The sequence below is a fragment of the Pleurodeles waltl genome, chromosome 8 (assembly GCF_031143425.1).
Source record: "Pleurodeles waltl isolate 20211129_DDA chromosome 8, aPleWal1.hap1.20221129, whole genome shotgun sequence".
In the NCBI taxonomy this organism is placed as follows: Eukaryota; Metazoa; Chordata; class Amphibia; order Caudata; family Salamandridae; genus Pleurodeles; species Pleurodeles waltl.
In genome coordinates, this window is record NC_090447.1 from 661511550 (window position 1) to 661527245 (window position 15696).

At 45.1% G+C, this 15696-nt stretch overlaps 1 protein-coding gene across 4 annotated transcripts in view; it reads right to left on the reverse strand.

Moving 5' to 3' along the window:
* The window catches only part of DMD (dystrophin), a 6960831-nt gene that overhangs the window by 4971678 nt on the left and 1973457 nt on the right, over positions 1-15696 (reverse strand). For all 4 annotated transcript variants that reach the window (XM_069204753.1, XM_069204754.1, XM_069204752.1 and 1 more), the window contains one exon: positions 1616-1761. In XM_069204753.1, coding sequence (XP_069060854.1) covers positions 1616-1761 — 146 coding nt within the window. The remainder of the gene's footprint in view (positions 1-1615; positions 1762-15696) is intronic.

Below are 15696 nucleotides of genomic sequence, written 5' to 3' on the forward strand. Positions count from 1 at the left end.
GCATGTGGGGAGCAACATGACCCTCCCAAGTGGCACCCAAATTCTTGTCTACAGGCCTCCTTTGGGCTAGCTTTAGGAGCCAAAGATTTAGGCAAGTCAAAAAATTATTTTTCTATGGAAACTAGGTCCTAACAATACCTACCTAGTGGCTATCGCCACTAGGTAAACAAAAAAAAAAAAAAAAGAATACATACATATATACATATATATATATTCGCGCATACATATATGTAAATAGACACACACATATAAATGTAATTGTGCTGTAGAATCTATATCAAAAATGTTGGAGCACTATTTGCTGTTTTTACTCCTTCTAGATTTTTGTTCTTCCTTTATGGTTATCTGCATTGTCGTTACAATTCATATTGTATGCAATTAAGAAGGATATTTAAATGTATATTCTATTTTCTAGTGATCCCTGAGTGCATTATTTATTTATAAAAGGTTCCATGAACTGTCCCTAATCATTTGGTGTTCCATTGACTGATTGTTACCTGAAGCACATCTCATGCAAATCTTTCTAAGTGGGTTTTGTATGGACTGAAGTCCATCTGTTGTTTTATTTGAGTTGGCACATTGACTGAGAAATTAGTGCCAGGGTTTCTAGAATCCCTGACCCTGCCACTCTAGAGGATCTAGAGACTATTGCATTTGAAGAGCCTGTATTCAAAGGTTGGCAACAAAAGAGGTCAGGGAACATTGTGAATTAATATACGGTTGTGTTTTTGTTTTTGAAAAAATTAGAATCAAATAAACCAACTCAAAACAAGCCATTAAATAAATCTGTGTAGCTAGCATAACACATAAACCAAATTATCAATCACACAAAGTGCAAGTTCTAATTTTGTAGTGAATTTAGGTAAACATGTCAAAATCTGTTGTGACCTTAGCCTCAATAATGTTTATTATGATATAGTGTGTGCAGGGTTCAGGGCAATGCCCTTCACCAGGAACATTTAATTATTTGACTCATTACTTAAACCCTGATGAAGTCGGTGGCGATGTACTCATATGGTACCCAGTATAATGGGAAGAGTCACACAGTGGGGTCTCACGCACCACTCTGTGCGAGTCTGGGGAGGGCAACTTCCATATAAGGGGTAGGATGTGAGAAGTGACCTAAGCATGGGTTCAGCATTCAAAGGCTTCTCTTCATGGCCAGCCGCACACAAATCTAAGCAGTGCTCATTACTGATGCAGTGGTCGGACCTGTGTAAGATGAATCAGTCCATGCCTTTGTACCTTGTCGACCTTTACCACTATGTAACAGCATACACTACTAAATTCCTAAATGCTTATGCTCCAAGGTGAAGATACTGATTAATGAAGATGGGGGAAAGTAATTAGATTTGCACATTGTTCATCCACAAAACAAGGCTGAAGGGAATGGAAGGTTCTGAAGCATTTAGTCTGCCCAATTGGTATTTATTCTGAAGCTAAGCACAACTGCATAATGTGTACAAGATCAATGCATGCTCACTTACCTAAAACAACACTTTCAGGTATCATATACTTGCAAATAATATCAGAATGGATTGTCTTCAGGCTGGCCTTTTTATTACACATCTATTAAACTTTTAGACAATTGCAAAGTATATCATAATAAAGATACCTTCAGTTCCCTGAGTCTGTGCTCCATGATTTCATATTCTGTGACAGTAACCTGAGGTATGGATGTTTTGGTTTCTGATTGTTGGATACGCAACAGAATATTGCTCATTGTCTGCTGATAGCGTGTAGGTGGCAAACTCTCAAAAACTAAAAGAGAAACAAAATGAAGAGAATTAGGTAGCAGAACATATTGGCGTCAAACTGAACTCTTATCACTTAACATAATTGCTCTAAATTAACAAATAGCCAACAAGGTATCATTGCTGTGAACAATAATAATTTCTCACTGTAAGCAATCATATTTGAATCACATAAGTGTATATTGCTAGGTTTTAGTGGACTATATCTTTGACTCACACATCAGAAACAATAGGCCCAAGCATAAGGTTATGCAAGATCAACATATATGAAATACATTGCTTTTCACTTAGGGTTTGTAATATTGAAGCAAATTAAATTGTTTGATCAAACAAGCCTAATAAGAATTAAGTGAAAACATTTCCAACAATCACAATGAGAGCAGAACTCTTGAAATGATAAATCAACAGTCTAATTTCAAAAGTGGTAATATTTAGAATTATCAGAATGTTTTCATTTTCTTAATGAGTCCTATTTATTGAACTATTCTGTTAGAAAAATATGTTACTCAACAACAATTCCTACCAGTAAATCTAGTTTATGTAGTCAGCTGATGCAAATAAAATAGATATAAAATTTAACAAGTGAAAAGGTGCATTGTAGTACAACTTTTCTCTAATAATACTTCTTTGGTCTTCACAATGGCACCATTAAAAAGGAAGAGCAAGCGTTACAACAAGACAGTGTAAATGGTTAAAGGATTATTCCTCAGTAGGGATGTAATCGATGGTGCCTGGATTATCTGACTTTGAAAATGTGTTGGAAAGCATGGGGATTGGGAAGTTAATTAAGAATGACAAGGGGGTTGTTTAACAGTGGGACTTACTTGAAGCAGTAACTATGAGGAAAGTGAAGAAATCTACTGAGTGTTCCTGAGGATAGTACAGAGTCTTGGCAATGTTTCATAGTATAGTGGTGAATAAAGCAGAATATGTAGTCAGAGATTCAAGGGTGGGGGACTATCTATAGATAAGTAAGATTATTTTAAGGAATTGTGATGAACAGAAATTGGATTTCTACATTTCAAGTAATAATGCTATGATGTAGAAAGACTACAGGAATGTCATGTCAGATGTGTTAGCAATCATTTTCTTCATTTTTTATAAAGAGCTCCTTAGAAGCAAAAAAGGTGAGGACCTCTGAATAGGAGGACAGTGAGGATTGAGCGGTCATTACAAATATTTGACTATTAGGTCAAACCAACTCATTTCAGTTGCTAATTCATAAAGGGGTAGAATAACAGAAAAATATATTGTTCTCAAAACTACGTACATCAATCAATTTCCCCATGTAGGGACCAGGGGAAGAAGTGACGAGTTGAAGATGAGAGTCAGATCTCCTTGAATGAAAATCTGTGAACTGGATGCCAGTAGATATTCTTCTTGTCTATTAAACCCACCATTAACCTGACAATAATGCACAGTACCCTTTCTGCTGCTTTTCTAGGTAGCTTATTATTCTGTTTTTTAATGAAACCATTCAACTCTTCATGGCAGCCAGTCCCACTATGGAAACCATAATGTGATGTATTTTGATACTTGAATATGAGCAGTGGGCAAGAGCATCAAGCTGCCAGGACAGTTGTTAAAAGTTCAGTATCTGACTGGAGTGGCAGATAAAAACAATGAGATGGCAAGGATGGATCATGACTCAGCTGGTAATTCTGCACAAAGTAAAGCAAGAAGCATGCTGAGGATTCCCTGGGATAGATCTAATCAGATTCAGTGGTTTAACAGCAGTAGGACAGCACCCATTAACAATGACTATGACAAAGTCCCAGTTGATGTCTTTTTGTCTTCTCCAGTTTACTGACCCTAAACTTGACATACCAAGAGAAAACTAAACATGTTAATTTCTTTAGAATTTAATCAACATTTGTTGAACCACGTAATGCCACCAAAGGTATGAGCAAATCAAAGATATGTTGAACCCCTATTGCCTTTGAATGGATATCAGTGAATTCTGAGGTCCCTATGCTTGGCTTAACTTACTAAAAGACTTCCAAATGTTGTGAGATTCATCAAAAAGCACCAAAGGTATCAGTTAATAAACACCTTTTTTGACCCCCACTTCTTTTTAGCTTTTCCATCCTTGGTGGATGTGAATGGAACTCCAGGCCTCATCTACAAGGCCCTAATGGCACACTTTACGGTCCGGTGGTGGAGTGTGCCAGCCCATATTTACATGGTCACACAAAGCCGCCTTGTGTGGTTTTTCATGGCCTTGTAAATAAAGGTCCCTTTCACGCATAACACTGCGTGAAAGGGGCATTCCATGAATGTTGCTGTGGCTGTTCCCATGCAACACCCATGGAATCTGAAGGAATCTGATGCATTCCCAGATTTCCAAGTCTAGGAATGCATCAGATTCCTATGCCACCTCATGGGTGGTGCAGAAGTGGCACAACGGAGAGAAATAACATTATTTCTCCCCATTTTTCCTCTTTCGATGTATGCTGCATTCTGCAGTTACTTAACTGACTTTCCTGTCCATCAATTCCTTGGCATGTTCTTTTTAACTTTTTTTTAAGTCTCTTTATTATTTTGAAAAGAAATAAAATCAGTTAACCTTGTACATATAGTTACAGAATCAGTAACATGCTGGAACAGATGCCGCCACCGCAGCATATCAAATCGCTAGAAGGGCGCGTGAGAAGATGTACAAAAGATGTATGTCATAAACAACCAACCTCTCAGCCACAGGTAGAGAAATCGTAAAAGCACAGTAGAACATTTAACTAACTCAATCTAACCAGCTTTGGATGCTCTTTCCCTTCCGCCACCTCTCCCCACCCATGATAATGTGAGTATACATCACCTATTCAGCTGTATGGACAATGAGTGACCCCAGACTACAGCTCCCGTGGGTGAACTTGCAGTGCTATCATTTGGCCCTCTGACTTAGGTGGGCTGCCCTCCTACGTGTCCTTGAAGCAGAATTATGTGTGGAATTGAGGGGTGTCCTCCTTCTCCCTCATAACCAGCAGCCTCTCCCCTGTCATCACATTCAAATATTACTGTTGGGGATCTCCAGAGTTAGCATGCTATTCACTCGATCCAAATACACTCCCCATTGCTCCATGAGATAACATCTTCCATCATGGGCTCTGGTATCTCTGCATACTCAAAGTTCAGCTGTGGCCCAGTGGACCACATCTCTCTTTGACAACTGGATAATGGGGGCTGTCAACACTTTTCAACAGAGTAATACGCTGCTTTGCAAGTACCAAAGCCAGGCCCTAGAATCCAGCCAGCAGCCTTGTCCACTTGATCACTATTCCAGTGTTGAGAAGGCAATGACCAGGGTCCTGTGGCAGGATAGAAGCTGTGTTCTCAGATATGCATTGAGTCACCTCACACCAATAGCCAACAGTCACTGGGCTTGCCCATATCTTGTGAAAGAAGTCTCTGCTATCCTTCTGTCGTCTACGATGAATAGTTGCTGTACCCACAATCATTTCTGTAGCCTGTCTGGGGAAAGATATATCTGATGTATGTAGCTGAACTGAGTAAAGTGGAAACAAGCATTCCTTGAGATTATCCTGACAGAGCCCAGGCATCTCTTTCATGCCAGTCAATGCCTAAAATGTCCTGCTTGGGTTCGTAGGGTCCCTTAGCCATTGTAACGCCCATTGAAGCTGGGCAGCGGTGTAGTACAGCTCATAGGTAGGTGCCCCCGTCCTCTAATGCAGCATATAGAGGGGCTATAGCTACCTTGTGTCTCTTGTTTTCCCAGATCAAGGAGGCCAATAGTCTCTGCAGTTTTCTGAAGAATGGTATTATCAGCACAACTGGTAGTGCTGCAAAGAAGTAAAAGAGTCAGGGTTTCTAAAAGGTAATGTCTGATGTGTCAATGTTAATGTTTTTCCCAAATTGCCCTTTACAAGATCTTGTTCTGTGTGGTATATCTGTATCCCTCAGTATTTGATGGTGTCATATTTCCAAGGCGAGGGGTCAGTCCCATCTGGGAAGTGCACCAGTCTGGGAGTATGCAACAGAGGGAACAAACATGACTTTTCCCAATTAATGCGGAGGCCAGAAAAGTGCTTAAAGTCATCTAGTGCACTCACCACTTCTCGTAGAAGTGATGGATCTACCTTCAAATTTATCCAGGTGTCATCAGCATACATGGACACCATGTGGTAATGACCCTCGGGCCTCATTCCCCACTGAGGAGCAGGAGTATATAACAAGCATGCCAGTGGTTCCATGGCCAGGGCGAACAACAGAGGGGAAAGCAGGCACCCTTGTCTACTGTCTCTGTCGATGTCAAAACTACCAGAAATATTCTCACCTGTACCTACCCTGGCTGGGGCGGACTCATAAGACCCCTGTCCACCTGTTGGAACTCAGGCTCCATACCCATTTTGAACAGCATGGTTTGGAGGTAGGCCCAAGGATTCTTGATGTCTAAGGATGCCAGCCAGCACTGTGTACCTGTCCTGCATACCCAGTCCATGATGGAGAACTAGCATCGGAGATTCAGTAATGTATTCCTTCCTGGAATTAACCCATTCTGGTCCTGATGGACCACATGTATTTTAGAATCCAGACTAAGTAAAGAGAGGGGTGATAAGAAGTCACTTCTAAGTGATCCCCGCAGGCTTTGTGAGCACCACGATCAAGGCCTCCCTCACAGTGTCCATGATCCCTAGCTTGGTCAAATACCCTGAGGAGCATGGGAGCCAATTGAGTTTCATAGGTGGCCTTAAAGCTCAATGGGGAGCCCATCAGTTTAATGGCTAGTTGAACCTCCACCAGGGTTAAATGGTCATCTAGGTCCTGCCTTTGTAAAGGGGTAAGAATTGGGGCTTCCATCTCTCTCAAATAGGACAAGATAACCTCCTGGTCTATCCCCTGGAATCCTAAACTGTGCCTTATAGTAGACCTTGAAATCTGCATTAATGGCCAACTGTCAGTTTGCCAGGGGCCCCGCTCACGATTGTATAGCACCTAGAGGAGTGCATTTATTGACAAACCACAATAGCCAGGCCAGTAGCCCACTGGCCTTGTGCCCAACTCATGCTGACGTTTAACATATGTTTTGTAGTCTAAAGCAGATAAGCTTCTCAATGCCTCCCTGTATTCCATCTTAACACCCAACATTGAGGGATACAAAACTAGGTCAGATGCCCACTCCCTTTTCGTCATTCTTAGTCTGTCCTCAAGACCCATCACTTCTATCTGCAGTTCTTGCTTCATGATGATCATGATTCATGGATGACCTGGAGCCATCTCAAACTAAATACCTGCAAAACAGAAATACTCATATGTGGTGACTGGAAAAATTATGATCCTCTGTGCGTCTGGCCTGACGATCTCGGACCACCTCCTCAATTATCCAAGGAAGTTAAAAACCTAGGAATCACCATGGATTCCAAGCTAACTATGAATGCTCAAGTAGACAAATTAGCACGCACAAGCTTCATCACCTTAAAGACTTTACGACGCATCTTCACCCACCTCGGATTTCCACACAAGGTGCAAGCTACTATCTCGCTTGTACTATCCAAACTGGATTATGCCAATAGCCTCTACCATGGATCATCTCTATCTGTTATGAAAAAACTACAACGTATCCAGAATTCCGCAGCCAGGCTACTACTACATATAAAGCTGCAAGCCCACATCTCCCCTGCCTTGAGAACACTACACTGGTTACCCGTTGCCAGAAGATGCACTTTCAAGCTGCTTTGTATCACCCACAAAGCTATACATGGAACAGGACCGCTTTTTATCAGAAAGAAAATTACCAAATACATCCAACAAAGAACCCTCCGCTCAAGACTGGCACCCCACCTTAGAACACCACCATACAAGAAAAAGACTATCGGTGGTACATCCTTCTCCGTCCAAGCAGCCAAACTATGGAATTCATTACCCCCAACTATAAGAGCCACAGATAACTTTCTTGTCTTCAGAAAACTACTCAAGAGTTGGCTCTTTCCTTCATAACCACCTTTTTCAAACAACTATGAACTGCATATGCCTATGTGGATAAATATTTTTTTCATTTTATATGTATATTTCTATTTATTTATAGTTTCTTTGGAAAATATGTATTGCTACTGTCACAACAATAAAATACACACACACTCTTTAAACCTGTCTGACTATTTTTTACCCATGTTTCTAATTATGTATTGTATGTGCATATGTGTGTGTATTCGTGTGTGTGTGTGTATATATATATATATGTGTACGTATGTGTATATTTTGTTTCTGTGCATGGCTCCTGGTTTTTGGGTTGTTATACTAGATATCTATGAATTCCTGCTCTCATCTTATCACACTTATCTACTCGTCACTCTTATGTCATGTCTCTATCAAACTATCCTCCATTCTCACTCTGACTCATCCCAAATCCCTTCTACCACTTTCATCTCCTAAATATCTCTGCCTAAGCTCTTCCCTCCACCTCCACATCTAACTCACCAAACCTCACTCTACCTCTGTGACCTCCCACACAACCCTACTAAATTCTCCTGCATTCATCTCACCCTGCTACTATGCTCTCCCTAACCCTTCCACATACTCTTCCCCCTCCGCCCCCCTTTATTCATCTCAAGCCCTTGGGTTGAGTAAATGAAGGCTATACTCCCAATTAACACTTCTGGATTTCTTTCCTCCTCCACCCCTCCATTACTCCAGTCAATCTAACTAACAAACTCTCATATCCGCGGCTCAACTTAACTCATAATAATACTAAAACTGTACTCATTATTAAACGATACTAATCCATCACTAATTCTTGTTGGGTTCCGGAGTAGCGTGCTACTCATCGAAAAGCGCTTCAACGCCTCGTCAGGGGTAGTAAGCGCTATATAAATACGATTACAATATAATACAATACAATTCCATACTGTATGGGCATACATACTCCCCACAATGCCACCTTAAAGGCGTATCATTCCACCATTCTATCCACAGCAGATCCCTCATTATCTGCAAAGTACCTACTAATGTTTTACCCCACTTGTGTCTAAATGGAGCATTCACCAGAGCTAGCAGTTGTAAATGTTGCATGGGTATTACCGGTCAGGGTCTTACCCATGAGAGTGTGACCAGTAAAGGACAGTGGTCAGACAGAGTTCTGTCTAAATACTTTGTCCTTGTACTCTTAAGTACCAATGCCCCACTGCCACATATCAGGCATTCCTCGTGGGGAGAGCATGTAATGCAGGTTAATGGGAGTATATGTGAGAGTGCAGTTGCAAGGTGTGCCAAAATTCCAATGCTTGTATATTGTGTGTCCACTGTTGCAACTGCCAGGTAGTTGTGTGTGACAGTAGCCCCGGCACAGGAGGCGTCAACTGGTCACTCACCGGATCTGGAATGCAATAAAAGTCGCTGCACCACAAGATGAGGAATGGTACTAATTTAAAGAGGGCTGGTGTTAAGGCGGTGAGGAACAGGTATTGCCTCACATTTGCAGCATAATGTGCCACCAAAGTGAGCGGTTCACCATCCAGGGTACCCTCCACATTTACATAACGGCCCCCTGGATCTACGACGGTGTAGCCACCTACAACTGGACTTTCAGGAGCTAGCCACAGCAAGACACCCCAAGCATAAGTAGTACCATATAACTGGCCAAACCAGGTAAGTTCCTCCTCTCTCATATGAGTTTCCTGAAAGCAGGAAAACTGAACCTGGCACCTTTTCAAATATGCATGGAACCTGTACTGCATGCTATAGGTTCCCAGCCCCCTCACATTCCACGATATTTCCATGTCACCATATGTGTTGTGTGTGTCTTAATTCCCCTAATCTGATGCAAGTGGTAGGAGACTGGTGTAGAAGAGAGCACTCAGAGCAAATATAGAAACAAAATAAACAATCTCCAACTAAACCCATAGCCTTGGCTGCCCCCTCAATCGAGCACAGCCTATCTGTACCTGTAATGATTCAGCAACCAACATTTCGGCAACTGGGGTGTGCCAGAGGGTCCAACTTCTCACAGGGAAGTCAGTGATCATGCCACCATAGCTCCATAAATATCCCCCTCATACAATTATTCAAGCGCTCATGTGCCTCCACCCCGCTCCCTCCTCCCTGCCACAGCACCCCTCATTCAATAGGGCCACCATCAACGAATATATTGCTGTTTAGGAGCACATCAGTAAATCTGATGCAGGAAGAGGTGACTAGAGGGCCACCACAGAACCCCTCTAGTAGTTCGGTCCCTTTTGATGTGTCCCCCAAGACCCGTATCCCCATCTGATTCCCGTCAATCCAAACCAGTCAATGGTGAGTGCTCTACTGCGGCCAGAGCCTTCGCTCTGCCCATCACCGCCTGTGCCTTCATCTGCTTGCCATGCATGTTCCTGGTGGACCGCAGTCTGAACCTCTGCATCTTCCACCCTTCTCTGAGGTCTGATAAAGAAGTATGCTGAAAGTTTTCATGTGTCTAAAGTCAAGCCCTAACCTCTTTCAGGGATGAGAAAAAAAGAGTTCTGGTACCTGAAATTGCCCCTAGCTTCAACAGAAAGATTGTAACAGTACTGTAATTTACAGTCCATCAGCTTTTGGCTCTGGCGATCTGTAGATTATTCTGTCGATCTCAGAAATTGAACAGTCTTGCCACTACTAGCCATGGTGGTGCCCCTTGTGTAGGGTTGGGGCTTGTTACTCTGTGCTTTTTTTCGACCAAAAAGAACATTGATGTCTCCCCTCGCAGCACTTGTTCAGAATGCTAGGCCTCCAGCTATAACTCCATGTTCGGTTCCTTAACACCTTCAGGGAGTACCACCACCCTGATATGATTACTCCTGGAGCGTCCCTCTGCTTCACCTAACCTAGGTCGCAATATGGCCACCTCTTTCTAGAGTGACTTGAGTTGTTGGTGATTCTCCACTACTGATAGGCACACCACTTTCAGTTCCATTTCTATGTTGCACACTTGGTCTTTCAGTTTCTCGTTCTCCGCACTGAGGAACCCCACGTTGATCACTAAATTGGCTAGTTTTGGTTCAAGGGAGGTTTAAGACTACTGACAGTGGTCAGTAGTTTCAAAAATTTCGCAGTATGATCTTGTACGTGATGTTCCACTGATGTTTGAGGATGTGGCTGTTCATGGTCCGTTGCAGGATTCATCATCGTCTGTGGTCCTTCGCTACTTTTACTGGTCTTCACTTTGGTCATGGTGATGGTCCAATGTGTTGGGTCATGCACGCCTAGAGGGATGCCAGGTAGTGCTCTACAAGTCCAATGTAGGTCTGTGCCCCTCATGCATTCACCACAGCCCTGATCAGCACAGACCCAGACACTGACCTTGGGACTCAGACTTTGGGATACCAGTTATCTACACAGGTGCACAGTCCCCCAGGTGTCGCTGGCAGGATAATGAGCAGTCCACATTTGATTCACCTCTTCAGGCCCGGTTCCTCTTTTTGGCCTTTGGAGTCATTCCCCTGGCCAACTGGACATCATCTGTAAGCATTGCTGATATCAGGGTCCCCCGTAAGCTGTAGTTGTCAGGGCTCCTGTCCACTTGGCACCCAGGCCTCACAGTTGTCCTCTAATGCGTGGGTAGTGTGTCAGTCATGTCCCCTCAGTTCTGGCCCCACTCAAGATGAACCTGGGTCGACTTCTCTAAAAATGGAAGATGTGCAACTGTCTCGCACAAGTTGGAGCCCCACCCAGGCTGTTCTCTCTGTAAGTCAATTATTATGACCCTTGGGCCCAGGCCAAGGCCTCCTGACATGCACATGTCATGATCTCCTCACACCCACTGCCCTTGTCCTCTTCAGGGGCCCAGTGCAGCCACCCATGGGCTATTGTGCATAGGCATGATTGTGGTTTGCATTGCGTGCTCTGTACCTTGGGTGCGCAAGCAATGTATCTTGCCCACTAGGAGCTAAGTGGTGTGCTCCTCTTGTTCCCCGGGCTCCCCTCTGTTCAGGGTTCGGCTTGACCTCCCACATGTCAGCTGAGTATGACAGCAAGGCCGTGCTCAAGTCAGGTCTGCCTCCGGTCCACAATGTAGCCGTAAAGGTAACTTCAATGTCAGATCCTTCTCGCCAGGGCTGCCTGCCCTTTCAGGAGCCATCCGGTCATGCCTCTATGGTTCCAGGCTCCCCCGTGGTCTGATGAGGCTGCCCTTGGGCCCATGGAATACTGGAGATTGATCTTGCACAGGCCACCCCCTCCCACTGATAACACTCAAGCTATCTTCCCATCCGCCATCTTGGATATGGCCCGAATTCCTTCGCATGTCCTTGTTGCTTCTGGTGTCATAAGTGCCTTTAGACTGTACAACACAAGGAAATTCTCAATTGCAGTCACTCCTAGCATACTGGGTTGCCACACTTGCCACACAAGGCTTGAGTCCTTACTGCATGGTAGTCTTTCACTACAGTGGCTCCTCCTGGCATATAGAGTTGCTGGACCACTACACTGCAATGCTTCATCCCTTACCACACGGCAGTCTTTAACACAGCTGTTTCTTCTGGCATACAGAGTCATTGCCCTGCTGCAGCACAAGGCTTTGCCCTTGACAGCACAACAGTCTTTTCTATGGCTATCTTTATTGCAGCCCTCTCCTGCCATACGGGGTTGTTGACTTACAACTGCACACAGGCAAAGCCCCAATCTGTGTACCAGCTGTTTCCTCACTCCCCGCAAAGGGAGCCCAGTAGACAGGGCTCCCCACTGTATCTCCCTCCATCCAATGGTCTCCTCTCCCTCATAGAGCACAATAGACTTGGCAAACAGGCAGATGCTAGTGTTTCTGGCTCCAGGGCAAGTAGTCTTGGATTCCCTGGGTGATGTCCCCTCACCTAGCAGAGAAACTAGCAGGACTTGGCCCCCAGTCCTGGTCACAGGAAGAACTGTTGCAGAGTTTCTCCCTCTTACACAGCCCTACTGGCTGCTTGGCAGATGACAATCTTTAGGGTATAATTCTCCCCTTCTCTTAGTCCATTTCCAGACACCAGATATGGTTCAGAGTCTGACTCTTCGAGTTTTATGTTGGGGTTCTGCTCTCTCTTCCTCTTAAAAAGCAGTCTGTCACAGCAGGAATGTCTCAGAAACTGACAATCCCACAAATCGGGCCATGGGAGTGACTCAAGTTCACACCTGGGTGTTTGCCACACAGTGACATGTTCATCGAAAGGTTAGCCGAGGAACCTCTGTCTTAATCTTTATTATTCTCTTATCAGCCCCATCACCATCCTGAGATGGGCCCAGTCCCCTTTCTTGTGACCTCTCACAGAATCAAAGAGCACCTTTTGAAGTGTACAGGAGAGGCCTGGTCCTCCCCTCAGTGTTTCCCACCCTGCTTACAGGAATACAGTAATCCACAAATCTGAATGTGGGGATCTCTATGCCTCCACTCCACATTTCAGAGGCACATATGCATCCAGTTCTTGCATTCAATCTTCTTGCACTCCCCAGCACTGTACACTTTACATGTTGTGCCACGCAGAGGCACACTACACATACACCCAGCACTTGCACACCTCCTACATGCACAACACTCTTCATGTATTGCATTATTCACAGGTACACATACATCGCGCACATGCACGTATCTTGCACACACTGCACTAGATCCTTCAGGTACTGTACCGTTCTCAGGCACATGCACCTCAAGCACATACATACACAATGCACTCACAATTCAGTACTACATTGTCCCAGAATTCCACCTTCTCCAGGCACACATACACCTAGCGCAGATGTACCTCTTCTGTGCTTTCCAGCACATCACACCATTTTGATGTAGCCGAGGCTAAGATCAACACACAAAAGAAGAACTCTAGAAAACGAGAAAGCCAGTAGGCTCACTCCAGTGACAGAGGTGAAACAGGACCTGTTCACTCTTATTTATAGCTACAGAGTATGCTGCCACCACCACACTGCTGTTTAACTTCTGGTGAAGTCAGTAGCCTTCCACCACAATGAGGGTAGCACTTTGGGCACCCGTCCTGATCCTAGAAGACAGTATTCCATGGGAAAGGCCTATGTCATGGCACGCAGACAATACTTGTTTGCCTTTGACAACAAAAAACAGCATTATGGATTTAGATATCAGTACAGTCAGACACTTAAGGCAGGGATGAATGTTCATTACCATACAGAGGACTTTTCTGTCCCACAGTATCCAACTGGTAATCTTCCTTAGGCTCACATTTTGAGGTCCAGCTCAAGCACAACTAGATGGCCACAGTTAGTGTCTAACTGTTTTGGTGCTTTTTTTATTCAAAACCTTAAGAAATATATTTTGCCTTGTTGGATTTTCTTTCTTTTGGAGACATATTATTCATTAAAATATTATCTATTTTTATAAATTGGAGTGGGATTTTTATTGTGATTTATTGTGCTGTGCTACACGACAGCTTCGGACACCACACCCAGCCGACCACCACAGAACCCACAACCCCAGCCATCACCCTCAACGCCTGGACCCACATCATCACAGAAGAGACCAAAGCCACCATGAACTCCATCCACTCCGGTGCCCCCTCGGACCCCTGCCCACACTTTATCTTCAACAAAGCCGACGACATCATCGCCCCGCACCTCCAGACCATCATCAACAGCTCCTTTTCATCTGCTACCTTCCCCGAGAGCTGGAAACACACTGAAGTCAACACCCTGCTAAAGAAACCTACGGCTGACCCAAGCGACCTGAAGAACTTCCGCCCCATCTCGCTCCTCCCCTTCCCTGCCAAAGTCATAGAGAAGACCGTCAACAAGCAGCTTACCAACTTCCTTGAAGACAACAACCTCTCGACCCCTCTCAGTCCGGATTCCGAGCCAACCACAGCACTGAAACCGCCCTCATCTCAGTCACAGACGACATCAGAACCCTGATGGACAACAGAGAAACAGTCGCCCTCATCCTCCTCGACCTCTCGGCTGCCTTCGACACCGTCTGCCACCACACCCTAATAACCCGCCTCCACTCCACCGGGATCCAAAGACAGGCCTTAGACTGGATCACCTCCTTCCTTTCTAACCGCTCCCAAAGAGTCTACCTCCCACCTTTCCGCTCAAACCCCACCGAGATCATCTGCGGCGTCCCACAAGGCTCCTCGCTCAGCCTGACTCTCTTCAATGTCTACATGAGCCCCCTCGCCGACATCGTACGCAAACACAGCATCATCATCACCTCCTACGCCGACGACACCCAGCTGATACTTTCCCTCACCAAGGACCCCACCAGCGCCAAGACCAACCTGCAAGACAGAATGAAAGACGTTGCAGACTGGATGAAACTAAGCCGTCTGAAACTGAACTCAGACAAAACGGAAGTCCTCATCCTCGGAAACACCCTGACCTCCTGGGACGACTCCTGGTGGCCCACGGCCCTTGGCACCGCACCGACCCCCTCAGACCATGCATGCAACCTCGGTTTCATCCTGGACCCACTTCTCACCATGACCAAACAAGTCAACGCCGTATCATCCTCCTGCTTCCTCACCCTCCGCACGCTCCGGAAGATCTTCCGTTGAATCCCCGCCGACACCAGAAAGACCGTGACCCACGCCCTCTTCACGAGCACCTGGACTACGGCAACACCCTATACGCAGGAACCACCGCTAAACTCCAGAAACGTCTGCAACGAATTCAAAACGCCTCCGCCCGCCTCATCCTCAACATACCCCGCAACAGCCACATCTCCGCACACCTGAGACACCTGCACTGGCTTCCTGTCAGCAAAAGGATCACCTTCCGACTCCTCACCCACGCACACAAAGCCCTCCACAACAAGGGACCAGAATATCTCAACCGCCGCCTCAGCTTCTACGCCCCCACCCGTCTTCTCCGCTCCACCAGCCTCGCTCTCGCCGCTGTCCCTCAAATCCACCGCTCCACGGCGGGTGGGAGGTCCTTCTCCTACCTGGCGGCCAAGACTTGGAACACCCTCCCCACCATCCTCAGGACCACCCAGGACCACTCTGCATTCCGGAGACTACTCAAGACCTGGCTTTTCGAG